Source organism: Scheffersomyces stipitis, chromosome 1 (assembly GCF_000209165.1).
Source record: "Scheffersomyces stipitis CBS 6054 chromosome 1, whole genome shotgun sequence".
Lineage (NCBI taxonomy): Eukaryota > Fungi > Ascomycota > Pichiomycetes > Serinales > Debaryomycetaceae > Scheffersomyces > Scheffersomyces stipitis.
Window position 1 is genome coordinate 1182816 of NC_009068.1, and position 18845 is coordinate 1201660.

An 18845-nucleotide genomic window follows, 5' to 3' on the forward strand; every position below is an offset into this window, starting at 1 on the left:
ACTAAAAAGCCTACTAATGCGAAAATCCGCTTAGGAAGAAAACCAGCTGTAATATCGCTTCCAAGTTGGTAGATAAGGCTGATGACGTAGATCAAAAGATCCACAGTTGGTATTTCCATGACCAGTAAAAAAGATTTCATAGAAGACTTTTAAGAGTTTGTTCGATAGCAAGATAAGATTTCGCAACCAATCCAGTACTATTAACTCCTAAGCAAACTTCCTACTTGCAAGTACTCCAGACTACAACAACTTCACTTATACCATACATATATAGTACATCCGTACCTCATGTTTATACATAACCTAAAAACCTTTTAGCATTACTGAAGATTATTTACATTATCTTCTTTTTTTTTTCATCTAGTAGGTCACTCTAAGATGTGTTGGTGTAGATAATGGTAGCAGCCCACAAGAGCAAGCCAGTGACAGAAGGCTGCAATGACCACCATGATATGGAATATCTGATGGGAATGGCCAATGAGATCGAATCTTCCTGGGAGTGGTTCACCCAGCACAAGGTGAAAAGTTTCGTGTTCCTCGGTATGTGTGAATCGCTCAGGCACTCTAAGTGCATATAGAACGGCACCACCTATGTAGAACAATCCTTCGAGTACTAGCCAGAGAACGTTGACTCTTTCAGTGGTGGCTTTCCAGCCGAACGTATACCCAGCAAGAAGAACAGGAGTAACCCCCGATAAACCGAAAAGGATGAACATAGTTGAACGTAAGGGACGATACTCGGAGGTTGAGAATTTGGGATGAAGAGTCATGATGGTACAGATCGTTCCCAACAATACAAACATCGCCACAAGTGCATCACGGTAGTATGGATGGTCGTAGAAAGCAAACATCACGATCGAGTTCAACGAACAGGTGATGAGAATTACAATGCCGAAGTAGTCAAGCTGGTTACCAAACCGACTAATCTTATGGGAATGTGACTTGATACAATGAAAAGTGGACGACATAAACAAACAGAACCAGCAGGCACCGGCAAACTGAAGGAAGTTTGCCTTCTCCCATACCCCAAGGTAGTTGTCATAGATTTTTAGGTAAAAGTTTACATATATAAGAACCCCCCAGAACACTAGCGAAGAAGGAATAAGATGCGAGTAGATATTGACAGTTTCGTTGTGAAAATACGTGAGTGACTGAACACACTCGCGGTATGATGATGTTTCCTTGACGTAACCTGAGCGAATGAAGTGGTTATCTTGTTGCCATTCATCGAGCTCATGGTAGAAGTAAAGACGCCTATTTGAAGTTGGGTGCAACTTAACTGGGGCATTGCGAAATTCTGTTTCTACCACATTTTCACCCTGACTTCCAAACTCGTTCATTTTTCTCTGTCTGACTGAACTAGACGACGATACGGACTGACTGGTCATAATTTTGTCGGATACGTATTTTTCTAAGTGGAAGAAAAGAGCAAAGTGCTTCTCCATAAGCCCATCCTCGGAACCATAAAGGACTCCAGATTTTGCTACTGAAAATGCGACTGTACCCGAATCAGGAAATTGTTGGTCTTCAAAGTGTTGAGCTTTTATAGCCTGAGCAACAATGAAGAAAAGCCGAACATGAAGTAGATTATTTGAACTAGACTAAGAAGGTATTTAGAAGAATAGAAGAGCAACTGTAATTGATAATGGTAGATTACCAGTAGTATAAATAGAGTCTATTATTGTAGTATATAAACGATAACTAGATAGAACTAGCTTCACACTAGCTTTACACTAACTTTGTATTCTTCCTGGTAATTTGTTTCATTCCTTAGACGAAAAGAAAGAAGGAGGAATGCCTTCACAAATTTCACTGTATTGCACCAATTTGTCTGAAATGTTTACAGCTTCACTCCCAACTATTCTCTTTCTTCTCTTGTCGATTCTGCGGTTGAAAATATCACCCGTGTAAAAGATTCTCCATTGGGACTCAGGTGAACTCATGGAGCCTACACATCTCTCAAAGTACCACTTATTGACAGGGTTTACTTTCCGAGATCTCCATATCAACTCATGGGGATGCGACAGGAGAATTATCTTGAAGATCACATCTGCCAATCCAGGTAATCCTTGGTTCTTCTTTGCTATGGCGAACTTGTCCAAGTACGCGATCTTGTTGGTACCACTATACTCCCAAGTGATGATAGCAGCACCGTCGTAATCCCCTACAATGACAAGGGTAGCTAGCGAATTATTGATTCTATCAAAATAAGAATCTGTGTCCAAGTTCTTGCCGAACGAATCATCTAGAAGAGCTACCAACCTATTTTTGTCTACGAGTTCATCTTCTATTAAATTATGCAAAGTGAACTTTCTCGCATAGTTGTCGGCATCGTACGATCGCACATCCACTCCTTTCTTCAAAATAGAAGTTGAAAGCTGTGGTGTCCTGTTGTTGGAGCTAGGTAGAGATGAAGAGATGATGGGCCTATCCGTCAAAACATTATAAATAATCGGATTGATGAGATCATCATTGACAGACATGATGAATGGAGTGGTGATGATCCCCGTCGTGTCATCATTGCCCGATTTGGAGGAAGCTAGTGTCAAGATTTCATGCATGGTATTCAAGTTGGCAAGATGCAAATCACGTTGATCAGGCTCAATATGTCCAATATACAATTCGGAAACTATATCCGAGTATTCTTGAGACAAGTTGATAAATACGTGGCTCGTCTGGTTTCTTTCAACCGAGGGAATTCCTCCAATAGGATCAATCATGACTATTTTCTCCACTGAGAGAAGATCCTTCTTGTCCAACAACGATTCACACAAGCTGTACAAAAGCTGATTCGAGTTGATAAACTGCTGAAATGTACTCTCAGCATTGTAAATGATGGGCTGGATAAAAGGAATAATTCCCTGATACAAGGGAATCAATATAGATTCCAAACTATTAATTACTGGACCCCTTTCTTTGTTCTCGACAGTGAATAATGACCGCAAAACCGTCGTTTTTAGGTTTCCTTCTTCTTCGGGTTTTCCAAGGTAGTTCATGACCTTATTGACCTGATTAATCATATACAATTCGTTATACTTGAACGAGTCTGTGGGAAGATGGTCATAATCTAGAAACACTATGGGCGAAATTCCCAAATTTACCAATCGCTTGAAAGTCTCGGCAATGCCACGCCATTCTTTGGGATCGATGTTGAGAAATTTCAACTTGAACAATGCTACTCTCAAAGGGATTTTTTTGAGTTTGGTCTCATCATCGTAGATATTGATGAATGGATTCTGTTTGTTCAAGTACCTGTTGACAAACAACTCACGCTGGGAGTCTCTTTTTGTCAATTTGGAAACATCCTGCTCGTATTTTGCTGATGACGAGATCTTCAAATCGCCAAAATCAAACTGGTTCTGGTACTTATTGAGGTAATTCCGGGCTTCCCTCTTGGTAGTAGTAGATTTGAGGATGGAGAGTATTAAGTTCCGTTTAGCATCGGTTATGAGCTTGTGACTTTTCAAGTTGGAGATGAATTCTCGGTTCAAATTCTTCAATTTACTCATTGGTCGAAACCAGCAACACTTTATTGCAGCTACGGCCAATATTTCTATTAGATCCAATGAAAAATGGTTATTCCCCAGATAATTTTCAATTACTCATTTTTGTCTCCTGCAGACAGCCAGATCAAATCCACAGTATCTACCATACCAACAGAGAACAGAGCATTGGTAGTTGGAAGTTAGGGATATATTAGACGTGAATAGGGCAAATGAGGTGATGATCGAGATGGTGTTGGTATTTTTAAGTCGTTCTAATATAATTGAGAATTTTGTGAAAATGTGTACCTCAAATTTTCACCCTCTAAAATACCGTTAAATAAAATAGTATAGCTAACGGTAAGTTCGAAAATCTAAGAATCTTAAGCTCTCTATGCAACAAGAGAAAAATCTAGTCATCTTCGTCTTCTACATCCATCTCTTCAGCTTCAGCATTTCTGCCAGACTTGGTATCGTGTAGCTTTCGCAACTTGTTCATCACGGTCAACACAAACGGACGCAATTCGTTGATTTCCATGAGTGACAACCCATTCAACTGGATGTTGGATTCGTTCAACTCTCTTAAACCCTTTCTGGACTTGACTAGTCTGATTTCTCTTAGATCTTGAATTATAGATCTCAATTGATGCGAAGGATCTGACAAATCGTCAGAAGCTTTAGAAAGCAACATCTTTGACACTTCAAGCCAATTCCACGGAAGGTCGCTGAACATGCCAGGCTTTCTGATTTCTTCCTCGTGTTTCTCGGTCAAGTAGGCCAAGCTCATCCATTTAGGAGGTACTATACTACACTTGTTCTGTGACTTGAGAATCACAGCTACCCATAAAGGCACTCTTTCTCTTCTCATGGCACGAAGCGAAGGAACGGTGTACTGATGAAGTTAGTAATGAACAGGATGAACAAAGTAAACATGGCATCAATCGTGAAGCTTGAAATTTTCATATTTCAAAGAATTGATGAACTGAATAATTTACAGAAGTGATGAGCATACATAATGTGTTGCCACACTTCGTGATTGAAATCTCGTACATACGCCTATTAATTCGATCTTGTTCATTGAGTAACGTGGAAGAATAGTAATTAGTTCGTTTTCGGCTAAACAACTGATTTCGGACGGCATCAAATTGCCTTGTAAGTGTTCTGGTAACACCATTATCTATGATTATTGTATATGTGTATATGTACAGAATGAATAGCTGAAAACGCCGAAATAAAGGAAAAACTGGAAACTGAACAAATCAGAGTCGGAAATGCAAGTTGGAAAGGTTATTAACAAAATCAATTAAGATTTCTAGCTGATATTGAATAGAATTATGATACGGTATTACAAAGCAGTTTATACATATTCTGAAAATTGTAGAAGCCACTCGAAAAAATATCGACGCGTAGAAATTCTCGCGTTAAAGTTGCGAGGGTTCGGTTTATTTAGCGCCGGAATTGGTTCAAACTATTCGGTAAAATTGAGTAGGGTCGGAATTCATTCACACTGTAATTGATTAGGTGTATTGAAGATCAATAGAATATTGTCTATTTAGGAATATCTACTGTTGAAAGAATCCTTGTCAGATGAGTTACGCAATTGAATGTGTAATATCATTTAGAACGGAATGGCAGTTTGCATTTTAGGACGAAGTTAGTAATCCAGCTGAACGCCCGGAAGTCAATTTCAAGACTTCTCAATATTGTGAAATCCTACACTATCTCTCAATGAACTAAAGAGTTAAGTATGAGATTGAACTGCTTCAGATATTATATACCTAAGTACTTGTCTAGTCGCAAAGTCAATTCAAAAACAAACTCACAAATAACCTATGGTTGGCATTGCGGCATTGTTTTATAATTTGATAGCATCCAACTTTCTGAGAGAGGTTCGAGAACCATGCAATTGCATGATAAGTCTGGCTACTACAAGCGTACACTATGTATTGTGTCTTTCAAAGCACTCCTGGGTTGTACTACGAAACCAAGGTAGAATTGGCAATTTCCTATGGATCGTTTGAATATGTTTGGGGGTTCAGTAATTTTTACTGAGTTAGAATCAATTCCGGTCTCAAATTTGTAAAATTACTGTAACGCTGAAATACCAGAGTAATGTAGTTTCCACAAATGTAGAAACGTAGAAATGTAGAAAAAGAACAGAATGAATACAATGAGTGGAAACCTTCATAGACAATAAGTATAGAAGGGTGAAATAGGGAAGTGAAAATGGAACTAATATTTGAAACTGGCTGCGAAAAATGACTTTGTCATGAAATTTACACAAAATGGTTAAGTAATGAGTTTTTGTCGATTTTTATACAAATTCATAAAAATATAGGAATCAACTGTTACCATCACTTCATCTACTTGTTATTCCTACATTGCCTCTTTTAATCTATCGCTACTATTGTTCTATTATACACTATTCTATCTATCCCCTTCTCGTATTTCTGAAAGTAGACGACTTACCCTCGTTCAACTTTCTCGTCTTTTTGGCTGGCTTAGGACCCTCGCTCTCCTTGGAGTATGGGTCAAATGAACGTTTCTTCTGGTTTTCCTTCTTCTTATTATACCTGTCCTTGCCAGTGTCAAGCATGACTTTATTGGATGTAGCAAAGTCCAATACTGGGCCTTCTAACTGTTTCAATGTAGTTTGAGGATTCTTCTTTTGTTGAACCCCATGCTTCTTCTTACGAATAGTGACAATTTCATTTGGATCGAGTTTATCTTCTTTGAACAGAATAACTGGTTGAATGGGCTGGATTTCTACTGCTGGTTGAGATTCCTCAGCTATTTCTTGTTCTTCGTCTGCTTCTTCAGCAACCTCAGTGGAGACAGTCATAGACTGTGATCTCTCGAGCTCTTGAAGACCATTCCAAACCTCTACAAGTCTTGAATTGTATTCGCTGCCAAAGTCGTGTTTAACGACTACAGACTTCTCTGGATCGATTTCGAGCGTTTGCTGTGCAGAATTATCGTAGATATTAGAGAACAAACGAGTCAGTTTAGAAACTAACGATGTGCTGGTAGAATTGCCTAATAAAACATCCAAGCTTTGACAAAGAAGGTCAAAGCTTTCGCCTGTTTGTTCTGCAACATCTTCATCAATATTCGAATAGTCTACCTCTGCTACACTCCTTCCATTCTGGGCATCGTTCCATTTGTCTACCAAGTCCCAGTCGTTGTCGGAAGCCAACTTCAATGTGTTTTCAAGCAACTCTGCTACTTCTTTGGCGTTTAATCTCACATGCTCGGACACAAAATGAGAAGCCCCCAATACTTTCGCAACATCCACAGGTTGATTCAAGTTGGCCAAGTTGACCAAGAGCTGGTTTGGCATCACGAAACGGACAGATTCGTCTTCGATCTTTGCAATACGGTCTCGCCAATTGTACAAAGCTTCAACTACTGATTTTTTATGAGAAGGCACATTGTATTGCACCATGATAGATGAGAAAGGCTCCCGGGGATTACTGGCCATTACAGGACAGGAAACCCTGCTGTTGATATTATTGGTCAAAGGTCTGAATGGAGTGTATTCGAAACGTCTTTTGGCTACTTGACGCGAATCAAACAATACTCTTTGAAGCTTCTCGTTTCCAGCATCTATAAGTTTATTCTTCAACTGGTCGAAAATGCTCAACAAGAAATGAGTATCAGATCTTGCGTAGGCCATCATGGGAGGCAGAAGCGGCCTGATTCGCCAGTCGGCTAACTGGTACTTCTTGGATGTCTTGAAGTGGGCAAATGTCTCTAACAAATAGGCCAATGAAAACTTAGGAAATCCCAACAGCTTTGAGGCATGGTAGGTGTCAAACAAAGAAACTATGTACAAGCCAAGATCTCTCTGCAACCAGATGATGTCCATAAACGCACCGTGAAAGACTTTGACAATGTGAGGATTGGTGAAAACTGTGTTGAGACACTCCAAATCGTCACGGAGAGCCAACGTATCAATTATCCAGTCTTGGTCTCTATTAGATATCTGCATCAAACATACAATTCCGTAGTAAGAACGGTAATCGTGATGTTCCAAATCTACTGCAATTTCTGACAGTTTTTTCAACTCCTCTACCATCTTCTGCAACTCTTCCACAGTGTCTACCCAAGTGGCTGTGGTTGAAGTCCAGTCTTGTGGAGCTATTGGTTCTGATTTCTCAAGAATCGAAGCAGGATAGGGCTGTGTGTCAATCTCATATTCATATGGTTGTGGATAGAATGCAGGGTCGACAATCTCGATAGAATTCTCATAATTGGGCTCTGGACTCTTCAATTCTACACTTTCCTCAAAGCTTTTTAAGCCATTGGGTTTACAAGTGAGTTTGGGCTTGAAAGGATGAGATTCTGAGTTGTCTACTGGTACTCTGAAACTGAGTTGAGGCTTCGTTATCCTCTTCCCAGAATGCTTCAGATTGACATCGTTGCCATCTTCCAAGTACTGCAAGTTCTTACTGTTGCTGTTATCATCTTTCCTTCCATTCTTGGCCCTGATAGCCTGGTCAAATGCACTGTCGATATTCTCAAAAATGCTATCAAGCACATTGGCAATAGGCTTCCAGTCCGATTCACTAGAAATGTTGTCAATTCCAAATCTGATGCTACTACTGGTTTCTTCAGTGGGACCCACATTCCGTATCAATTTGTTCGCTATGTCCAAGACACCTCTGGCAGATGTATCAATCTTCTGTGCCAAATCAGCATCCACTGATTTGTAGAAGTTCACATCCTGAGCAGCTAGAGCCGAAGCAGCACGAACAGTCTGCATCACTTTCGGCAAGACAGCCTCATGGATATCCTTGGGTTGTGACATGATAAGCGCTGCCTTTGAACTTGAAAGACTATCGAACTACTTTTCACTATAAAATCTCCATAGTTAAGCTCCATAGAAAAAATGAGCAGCCATCTCCTCACGTGACCGATTCAGAATTTTTTTGGATTTCGGTTGATTTTTCAGTGAAGCTCATCTTGAATTCGCGCTTAACTATGGAAAATATATTTTTGAATAATTTTGAGTAGGATTAGTGATTCAGTACTTTATTAATAAGCATAATCTTACCATTTCACACCCATATCACTACGCCATGTTTACGTGTAATACCTGTAGTTTGCAGTTTCCCACCGCTGAAGACCAGCGGGTTCACATGAAGTCAGAATGGCACCGTTACAATCTCAAAAGAAGAGTAGCCCAGTTACCTTCGATAGATGAAGATACTTTTAACTCCAAAGTAGCCTCATTAACTTTGACAGAAGAGGAAGAGCCCAAAAAGAAAGAAAAGCAAGTGACTAAGAAGGAGCAAAGAAGAAGAGATAAGGAAGCTATACAAGCTAAAAAGAGAGAGATCTTAGAAACAGCCAAGAGAGCTATGTTAGCTAAGATGAAAGAGAATGGAGAAATGCCTTCTGAACAAACCGAGAATGTCGAACAAGCTGAAGACAGCAAACAAGTTGAAGAAGTTTCTCCAGAAAATGTTGAAGATAAAGATGAAATAGTTGAAAAGACAGAGCATGAAAATGAAACTCCTCTCACTATCGAAGAAGAAGAAAAGAAGTTGTATGAAGAAAAGATGGCCAATAAGATTGAGATCACACCCACAACGTGTTTGTTCTCACATCCCAAGTATAATAAGGTATTTGACACTGTAGATGAGAATATTGAACACATGTGGAAGAACTTTGGTCTCTACATACCTGAACAGAACTACTTGGTAGACAAGGAAGGTTTGATAGGGTACTTGGGAGAAAAGATCAGTTTCGGTTTCTGCATAGCCTGTAGCTACCAGGGCCGTAATGCCGAAGCTGCAAGAGAGCACATGAAGCAAAAGAGACACATGAGAATACCATACGAGACTGAGGATGAAAAATTGGAGATTTCACAGTTTTACGATTTCTCTTCCACCTATGACGATGTAGTTCCTGTTACAAATGGAGATGACGAAGGAGAATGGGAAGATGTTTCTGAAGAAGAAGGCGAAGGAAGTGAAGATGACGATGAGGATGGAGACGATTTACCTCTTCCAGAACACGATGCCCTCTACCAGCATGGTCATGAGCTTGTCTTGCCTTCTGGTGCAGTTATTGGCCATCGTTCCATGGCCAGATACTACAGACAGAACTTGGCTCCGGAAAGAGTATTATCTGAAGGCCAGGGTACAGTTATTGCTGCTGAGACTAGACACATGATGACTGTGAGAGACAGACAGGTATTGGCTACCCAGAAGAGAGCATGGGGCAGACAGAAGAAGAGAGAAGATATTAACGACAGAAGGGCTGCTAAGTTTGTTAACAACCAACCTTACTACAGAGACCAGTTATTGCAATAGTTTGATCCTGATAGCATTTCTAATTTCGTGTACATTACTATAATTTATAGAAATTCTTACCATTTAATAGACATTCTACATTTAGTAAGAAGCGAATTAACTTTTATTATCCAGAATATTAGTAGAAGATATTAGTAAAAAATAAATAAGATGACGAATGCAACCACCAAGTCGACAAAGAAGTTGACCAACACAGACCAACTGGCAAAGTACAACAACTTTGGTGAGAACACCGTCCAAATAAATAAGTGAAATCTCAAATTAATACAAGAACCAAGAAGGTTGACAGCAGCAATAGCATAGAAAACTAATGTCACATTTGATTTCACCAAGAAAACCGATTTGCGTAAGAACAGGAAGTTGATCAAGTCTTTGGACGCTAACTCACTGTTGAACAAAACTCTGGATGGCTCGAAGAATATCTGGAGTCCCGAGAGAGACCAGTACACTGGAGCTACGAAGTTCGACAAGAATGTCAAAACACCCACCGGGATAACATCATACGATTTGATTCCGTTGTATGCATTGGACAAATCTACAGTGGCCAACAGGTTTGTGTTTCCCAAGCAGAAGAACGAAAGATTTTGCATGCAAATGGTGAAAATTGCACAGATTGCAATGAGCTGATCAATGTCAACCCCTTTAACTTGAACTGACACAACCAACTTGGTGAAGGCAAACTTGATCAACATGAAGGTAAGGAACATCGGAATATTTTCATATTTGGACTGCTGTAATAAATACAAGGTGGAAATGTTAATCATGTCCGTGATGATTCCAGAGCTAAGCTTCTTGATCTTTCCTGCTACAATTCTAAGACCCAAGATGCCCAAAATGAAGTAGCCACTTAGTCTGGCAATCAGAATATTTAGGTCCTGTAATTGGAACTTGAAATCAGGGTCGTTTAACGATTTGATATCGACATCATATGAACTCAACACCCATTTAAACAAGAAATTGAGCCAACCAGGTACATCATAGCCATCATTGTAGTATTGGCATACTTTGAACAGGAACGAAATAGAGCTGGCTACAAAGATAAGGACAAAAGACAACAAATTTCCTGCTTGCTGGAAATCTGAATTTCTGCCTTGTGAATCGTTAAGAATACTTAAACACTCGACAATTCTTCCTTGTGCAAAAATGGCTACTGTGGTCACCAAGTAAGTGATCAAGTTTAACGCCCACAACAAGTCGCTGTTTTCATTGAGCAAGTAGTATGAAATCGTGTTGGACGATGAGTATTTTTGACCACTATTGTTCCATGATCTGATGATTCTTATTCCAATGAATATCAAACTCCAATAGAAGGCATTGGTTCTGTTCAAAACGAAACATGTGAAAGCTAGATATACAAAACTCAAGACAGTAAAGAACCACCAGAGCTGATGTTCTTCTTCAATTAGTGAAGAACCATGGAAATGTAGCGAGTACACTATGGCAAATAACTGGAAATATTGGGCTAACTTGAAAGAATTTTCAGACTGTTTCAAGAAGTACGAATTGAACGTAATCAACGTAACTACAGCCGAAACAACAGTCAAAGCAAATCCCGTCCACATATCATCATAGTTATAGTTCGTAGCAGCAGATGCCAAAATATCTTGTACCTTTAACAAGAAGTCAAAGTGATCATCAATAGAACTAACTACCTTCGAATCTTGCAATTGACTCCATTTCTCCCACACATCCAAGTGTTCCAGCTTATCGTGTTTTGCAGAAAACAAATCCATGAATTGGTTACAGTTTTCCATCAAAATGGCCAACTTCTGCTTTTCACTAGGCCAAAGCTCTAAAAGCTCTCTGATGATAATCCCCAAACTGTTCTTAGGAATTGGAAAGTTCAAAAGTCCAGCCAAAGTAGGCACCAAATCGATTTGACTTACCGAAGAGTAGTACGAGTAATCTGGAGAATCAGCTAATGGAGCTTTTTGCTCATTTTTGTGGTTAAACTTGGGTGAAATAAACAGCAACGCTGCGTTGGTTTCACCGACAGAAGATGCACCGTGGTTTCCTATTTCGTTCATCCCATGGTCTCCCATAAGGACAATAAGAACACTCTCCTTACGTTTCTGAGAAGTTTCAGCATATTCATACAATCTTCGAAGCACGCTATCCATTTCCTCTTGCTTCGGTTTCATGAAGACAGAGTTCGGGCCCCCCTTATGGCCAATATGGTCTAGACCTAAGTAGTGCAAAATCAAGCCGTCCCAACGCGATTGCTGTCTGTCGAGTTCTTCCGTCAAATGTCTCGTGACATTGAGATCAACTTCCGTGAAGTCGCTGACAAAAAAAGAGTTGGTTCCCTCGACCTTGTCGAACTGGCCAGGAAACAACTTCAACCAGGTATCGTCACCATAGAAGTTGATGCTTTTACCCAACTTCTTGTACTGGTAGATCCACGAGTCCTGCGAAAGCAAGCCCTGCGATTGGTCCTTGTCGTCAGCGACATTAAGAATTGCGTCCAAAAAGTTAGGCGTGCCTCCTGTGGTGATACCTTTGAGTCTGGGTAGAGTCACTGTGGGGGGATGGGAAAACCCAGTGAATGGAACAGCTTTACCGTCGTTGATCAACTCGTGAAGAAAAGTCATATGAGAATGTTCCTGTGAGTAGCAAAAGTCTGCTCTCATAGCATCTACAACCATGACAATGACCTTGTCGAACTGAGGTTTGCCTCGTTCAGCAAACGGAGATGCCCCATTGTGGAAGTTGCCGAAACCTGGAAGTACTACTTTCGAAGGAAAGAAGCCGCGGAAAAAAAGCAAGAGTCCGGCAATATGTGCACCTATAAGAAGCAATTGCACGACCCAGCGTGTGGCTAAAGACGTCAGACCCATCAGCCGTCAATATAGTTGCAAGATGGCAGATATAGCTGTTTTAGAGGAAAACGTGAAAAATCCAGATGAGATCCACGATTGTTATTTCTCCAGATTTAGTGGAGAATGGTTTGATTTTCGGACCTGCATAGAGTAGAAGCGCGCGCACTTCCTGGAAATTTTCCCAGCTCGTTCTTAACTATGGCGGATTTAGAGAGACTTTTTCTTGGGAGCACCAAGTATTATTCAAGAGATTAGTGGGGCTAATCACACATTTATAGGAGAAGGAGCCTCTGGTGTATAAGAAGAAGGAATTATTGCCGAGGACAGAAACTACGGAAGTGGTATGGCCGGGTTACGAGAGAGAATCATTAAGATTGTTCTACAAAAAAGTAGATGCTAAAGGCTTGGAGTTCTACAGTTAACTTCTACAGCTCCAGAACTGTGTCGCCTGGAACATGTCGCAATTGTTGCACGACATTATCTTATCGCTCAGTATGGGAAAGTAATATGGAGCTTGGTTCCCGCACCTGCCTAATATGGATACTCGATCCTTACCTACAAGCAAATTCCGCTCTCTATCAAACATATAAAACCCCGGACGCATAGACGAAAGTGAAAAATGGAAAATAACGTAAAGAGTAAAGTGAAAAATTTATAAGGTACTTGAAGAAAAATCAGGGTTACCGTGAAAAGTGAAACAGTTTCCATTTATCAAGAGTCTACAATCGCAAATCAGGATGTCTTTCAAATCGTTAAAACTTACCCCCGGCAGATTGCTTGCTACCATTCATGACACGGCTGAGAAGTTCGGTGCCAAAGGAGTGTGGGGCCCAGCATCGACTGAAACTGGAGTATGTCGTCTCACGTTAAGCGATCTTGACAAAGGAGTGAGAGATTGGTTTATCGCGGAAACGAAAGGCTTAGGCTGCGAAATCAAGGTCGACCAGATCGGTAATATTTTTGCCATATACCCAGGGAAAAAAGAAAATGCCAATGCTCTCCCAACAGCCATTGGGTCTCATTTGGATACCCAGCCTACTGGGGGAAGATACGACGGGATCTACGGAGTGTTGTCTGGGTTGGAAGTGTTGAGAACACTAAAGGACAACGACTTTGTGCCCAACTACCCAATTGCGCTTATAGACTGGACCAATGAAGAAGGTGCCAGATTCCCCATGTCGATCATGGCCTCGAGTGTATGGGCTCAAAACATTCCTTTGGAACGGGCCTATAAGCTTGAGTCAGTGACAGATGCCGAGCCTGTAACTGTAGAACACGAGTTGAAAAGAATCGGCTATTTGGGTGAAACTGCAGCCAGTTACCTTGCCAATCCCATTAAAGCTCATTTCGAGATTCATATTGAGCAGGGCCCTATTCTTGAAGACGAGGACAAACTCATTGGTATCGTCACAGGAGTCCAAGCATATTCTTGGATCAAGGTAAAAGTATTTGGTAAGGCACAACATACAGGGACTACACCTTTGGCAGCTCGTTCTGATGCCTTGTTAGCAGCTTCCAAGATGATTGTCAAAGGTAACGAATTGGCCAAGAAACATAACTGTTTATTCTCTGTAGGTGTTCTCAATCTTCAACCAGCTGTAGTCAATGTGATTCCCGAACATGTCGAGTTCATTATCGATGTACGTCATGTGAAGGATGATGGTTTGAGCGTAATTTTGGAGGAGATCAAGTCGGACTTTGTTCTGATTGTTGGTGATTCTGGAAGGGCTTTGACAGTCGAGTTTGACCACATTTACACTTCAGATGCTGTCAAATTCCATGAAGACTGTATTTCTAGTGTAACCGAATCAGCGGAAGAGATAGTGGGAAAAGAGAAGGCTCGTACTATCATCAGTGGTGCTGGTCACGACTCATGTGCTACAAGTACTAGAGTACCTACGTCGATGATCTTCATTCCTTCGAAAGACGGAGTCAGTCACAACCCTGCCGAATACAGTAAGCCGGAAGAGGTCCACACTGGATTTGAAGTATTGCTTAATGCGGTGCTCAAGTACGATAGCAAGAGAACTGATTAAAAGACTAGGTTTATTTTATAGAATATACAAGAAAAACCTTCGAACCCGAACACATGCTCCAGAAAAGGTAGAAAATGTGGAGAAGTAGACATTATTGTAAGTTCCAATTCCGTGGAGGCCCAAAAGGTACAGCTCGGTTAGACTATATTTGTAACCAAATCCACTCGCGCTTATGCGACTAAAACGGATCTGTGAAATCGCGATACGCTTCCAATTCACTGCCAACAATGATCTCTTTCTGATAAGTGGGGCTTGATCGGAATGTGTCTCGGCGAAGAAATTGGCGGCTGCAAATATTCTCTAACCCCTCTGGAAAATATGTATCGAGCTGAGTGAATATGGAATATGATTGGCCATTGTCACAAGGATGCAGCAACAGTTCGAAGAACACAATTATTAATAGCACTGGTTCTACATTGGAGCCCCGCACGATCCTTGCTTATGTACTAGAGGGGTACAAAAACTACAAACTGAGCAGCACACACTAGAGTAAATTAGAAAACGAAGAGTGCAAACGAACATATACAGAGAAAGAAGAGCGAAGAGAATGTCAGAAGTTTTTTTTGACAGATTTATGTCTGTTGCAGAGCCGCGGGCGACAGAAACCCTGGTTCTGCAATTTTTCAACGATAAAGCACCAATAAAAAGGCATTCTGAAGCCAATACAAGTGTAAATTAAGCAATTTATATGCAATTATACTACAATGAAGATAATGGTGTTCTCCTTCATCGGTTAATGTCAGTATAAGTAGGTGGTGAACACCGCGACAAACGAATTGCCCTTTACCACATGCGGCGTTCCGATGCGCTTCTGCATATGCAGACATTAATTTCTGGTTGCTTTGGTTTCTTTCCTATCTGGGCAGTCCGAGCGCATGGCGGGCCCGCATCGTCTGAAAGCAGAGGAAAAAGTCAAAGTGCCGCTTGAAGCCCATAGGGGTGACATTTGTTAGCCTAAAGAGCCAAGATGTCTTCTGCGATACTGCTAGGTTAGGCAACAGGACGCTTTGCTATCAGAGAGGTGGAGATAACCAAGATAGCGGAATAGCTCTTAGATAGAAATCGGAGCTGTTGAATTTAGCGCAGAGCTTCGGAACGCAGAAGGTGAAAAATAATTCTAGGTTTACGAACTATGACTGAGAGGCGTTGGGTGGATGGCACAGAACGGCAAGCTAGCCGTATAGCGGAAATAGTGGAGCGGAGTCGTAGCTGAAACTACAGTGGAGATAGAATTAAAGTAAAGAAAATGAGGTAAATGTCAATAAGTAGATGAAGACAGCTAAGTCAATCGAGATAATTGAAATACACTAATTGTATGATGAAGAGCAGACCAAACTCGTAATGAGAATTACGAATAATTTTCCTGGTGAAACAGCTCAACCTGGCTTAAACGTATTATCTGCAAAGTTATCATCCAATGCTGTCCGAGATAGTCAAAGGTAAGATCTGATCGCTACTAGGTCAAAAAAAGAAATACCCTCTAATTGCTAAATTGGGGCCCTTATCTCTAGCGGGTTCCTTCTGTCTGGGAAAAAATATTGTATACCTGCACCAGATTTTGCACTGAGCTGCTATCTGGGTTACCCCAAAAGCTTCAACCGGCTGAAACCATAGCCATATATATATAGATGAGGATTCCCAAAGAAGAGACTCGATTTGTAGATGCGAGACCAGCGATCTGGATCTATAACTTTCCATTGCAGAGCACAGCATAGCATAGCATATCATACCTTAAGGACATCCACCTTAAACCATCCACCTACCGAAATTTTTCACTTACCCAAGTAGCACAGTACAGCATCGCAGTATAGATTCACCGTATTGATTCTATACTACCTAATTTCACTCGTACTCCTACTTTCATATATACTTTCATAAACTATTGTTCATAAATAGTACACAGTTTCACTTAAGAAACTTCACACACGCAATAGTCGTAAACTATAGCAGTGAATCAAAGCTCAATATCTACCTTCCGAAAATAACGTCCGAATACACCTTTTCACAACGCCGAGTCTACAATGCTAGGTTCCGAGAAATCTAAGTCCTCAAGATCGAACGTGGTCTCTCCTGCTATTTCGCGGATCGAAAATGGGATCAGTCCAGTGGTTTCCGAGGTCCATGTGGATGCCTTGAGAATTACTTCGATGCTCTCCAACAAAGATATTACTATTCAGGTATCTCATGAGGTTGACGATGATGAAGCCATGATTTTGGCTATGGGTTACAAGCAGGAGTTCAAGAGAGAATTCGGAGCATTTTCGGTTTTTGCCGTGTCGTTCTCTGTGCTTGGGTTGCTTCCTTCTATCGCTGCCTGTTTTGATTACCAGCAGTTGGTTATTGGTATTTCTCCCATTCCATGGCTCATTGCCGTGTTCTTTGTCACATCAGTTGCTCTTTCTTTGGCTGAAGTAGCTTCTGCTTTTCCAGTTTCTACTGGTACTCCCTATGCTGTTTCACAGTTGGCTCCTAAGAAATGGGCTCCATACTTAACTTGGATCACCTGTTGGTCCAACTGGTTGTGCCAAATCACTGCTTCTCCTTCCGTAAACTGGTCTGGTGCCTCGTTGATGTTTGCCTTGGGTACCTTCACTAACCCCAACTTTGTCCCAACTACTGGTCAAGTCTATGGTTTGACTACAGGTATCCAAGTTGTTCATGCTATCATCTCTTCGTTACCTACAAAATACTTGGCTACCTTTAACTCTATGGGTACAACTTGTAATATGTTGTTCTTGGTCATTGTGTTCGTGATGATCCTCGCGGCCAACGATAGAGACAACATGTACAACGGAGACATCCCCAAGTTCAATACAAACGGTGTAGCCTGGTCTTTGTATAACCAAACTGAGTGGCCCCAAGGTATCGCCATGTTGATGTCCTTCTTGGGTGTCATCTGGTCTATGAGTGGTTACGATTCCCCTTTCCATCTTGCTGAGGAATGTTCCAACGCCGCTGTGGCTGCTCCTAGAGCCATCTTCTTGACTTCTTCAGTAGGTGGCCTTATTGGTTTCATTTTCATGGTTGCTATTGCATACACTGTAGTTGACATTGATCTCATTGCTGAGGATCCTCAGGGGTTGGGACAACCATTCGTTTCTTATCTTACTCAAATAATGGGCAAAAACACCGTTATCGCTGCTACAGCTTTGACAATTGTATCGTCCTTCTTCATGGGTTGTTCTTGTATGTTGGCTGCTTCCAGAGTAACATGGGCCTACTCTCGTGATAACATGTTCCCAGGTTCCAGATGGTGGAAAAAGGTGGCTCCAATCACCCAAACCCCCATCAATGCCGTGTGGGTTAACTTTTTCATCGGTCAATTGTGTCTCTTGCTTATGTTTGCTGGTGATGTAGCCATCGGTGCCATTTTCTCTGTTGGTGGTATTGCTGGTTTTGTTTCCTTCACAATGCCAACTCTTTTGAAAATCACATACGCCAGAAATACTTTCAAGCCTGGCCCATGGAACTTGGGTCGTTTCTCTACTCCAATCGGTTTTGTATCGGTAGCCTTCGTCGCTCTTATGATTCCTATCTTATGCTTCCCATACGTCCGTGGTGCCGACTTGACTCTCGACCAGGTCAACTGGACCCTGTTGGTATTTTTTGGTCCTCTTCTTTTGGCCACTATCTGGTGGGTTGTTGACGCTCACAAGTGGTACATTGGTCCAAAGAGTAATCTTGACCAAGACCACATTCTCTACGGAGAGTCTGAGTACGTCATTCAGGGCAAGGAGAAAGATGAAACCTCGCAAGAGGACAACGAAAAGACTGGTTAGGCCGCTAGTACGACCAAGTTAGACTCTTCATAATGTTTAATTCTCTTGTTTTTTAATTCCGGGATTGTTTTGTACTTTATGTATTAATTTATTAGAACTATAATTTTAATTGTCAATGGCTGCGAAAAATTGGCTACGTAGCAAAAGGGTCTTCAGTCTAACGGTATTAATTGTGAGAAATGGCATCAGCTTGTATTTTGACGAGTACTGATCTTATAAGACAAAAGCCTGGTTCTCATCCTGCCAGTTCTTTTGGTGTCCAAGCCCATAAAGTGGAGGCAAAAGATTTTGCAATCATTATGGGTGATGTGATTATGTGCACACCTTTCTTTATCTACAAAAAATTCAGAACTGAAAAATCAGAAGAGTTGGTAATTCATCTATATATCAAGCTAAGTTAATAACATAC

At 41.0% G+C, this 18845-nt stretch overlaps 8 protein-coding genes across 8 annotated transcripts; 3 read left to right on the plus strand and 5 right to left on the minus strand. All coding sequences in view use genetic code 12, as the record gives it.

Annotated features, from left to right (window-relative positions):
* Nucleotides 1–368: 368 nt before the first annotated feature.
* On the minus strand, nt 369–1259 carry HTD1 (hemolysin III domain membrane protein; the record flags this gene model as incomplete). The annotated part of the gene is made up of 1 exon (XM_001387835.1): nt 369–1259. A coding segment is annotated over one exon (891 nt), but the record flags the coding sequence as incomplete, so codon positions are not given.
* Nucleotides 1260–1763: 504 nt separating this feature from the next.
* Nucleotides 1764–3509, minus strand: ARG2 (acetylglutamate synthase; the record flags this gene model as incomplete). The annotated part of the gene is made up of 1 exon (XM_001387836.1): nt 1764–3509. One exon carries the CDS (start codon nt 3507–3509, stop codon nt 1764–1766), a length of 1746 nt encoding a protein of 581 aa, XP_001387873.2.
* Nucleotides 3510–3894: 385 nt separating this feature from the next.
* On the minus strand, nt 3895–4350 carry PSF2 (subunit of GINS complex required for chromosomal DNA replication; the record flags this gene model as incomplete). The annotated part of the gene is made up of 1 exon (XM_001387837.1): nt 3895–4350. One exon carries the CDS (start codon nt 4348–4350, stop codon nt 3895–3897), a length of 456 nt encoding a protein of 151 aa, XP_001387874.1.
* A 1524-nt stretch (nt 4351–5874) lies between these two features.
* RRP6 (exosome component 3'-5' exonuclease) lies at nt 5875–8298 on the minus strand. Its single transcript, XM_001387838.1, has one exon. It carries the CDS (start codon nt 8290–8292, stop codon nt 5914–5916), a length of 2379 nt encoding a protein of 792 aa, XP_001387875.2. The 5' UTR covers nt 8293–8298; the 3' UTR covers nt 5875–5913.
* Nucleotides 8299–8563: 265 nt separating this feature from the next.
* Nucleotides 8564–9802, plus strand: PICST_52198 (zinc finger protein with unknown function; the record flags this gene model as incomplete). The annotated part of the gene is made up of 1 exon (XM_001387420.1): nt 8564–9802. One exon carries the CDS (start codon nt 8564–8566, stop codon nt 9800–9802), a length of 1239 nt encoding a protein of 412 aa, XP_001387457.1.
* Nucleotides 9803–9890: 88 nt separating this feature from the next.
* On the minus strand, nt 9891–12668 carry LAS21 (major facilitator superfamily involved in the attachment of glycosylphosphatidylinositol (GPI) anchors to proteins). The gene has a single exon (XM_001387839.1). It carries the CDS (start codon nt 12637–12639, stop codon nt 9934–9936), a length of 2706 nt encoding a protein of 901 aa, XP_001387876.2. The 5' UTR covers nt 12640–12668; the 3' UTR covers nt 9891–9933.
* Nucleotides 12669–13358: 690 nt separating this feature from the next.
* On the plus strand, nt 13359–14657 carry AMB1 (beta alanine synthase; the record flags this gene model as incomplete). Its single annotated transcript, XM_001387421.1, has 1 exon — nt 13359–14657. The coding sequence occupies one exon, from the start codon at nt 13359–13361 to the stop codon at nt 14655–14657; it is 1299 nt and encodes a 432-aa protein (XP_001387458.2).
* Nucleotides 14658–16753: 2096 nt separating this feature from the next.
* GPT1 (GABA/polyamine transporter) lies at nt 16754–18367 on the plus strand (the record flags this gene model as incomplete). The annotated part of the gene is made up of 1 exon (XM_001387422.1): nt 16754–18367. A coding segment is annotated over one exon (1614 nt), but the record flags the coding sequence as incomplete, so codon positions are not given.
* Between the last annotated feature and the right edge of the window lie 478 nt (nt 18368–18845).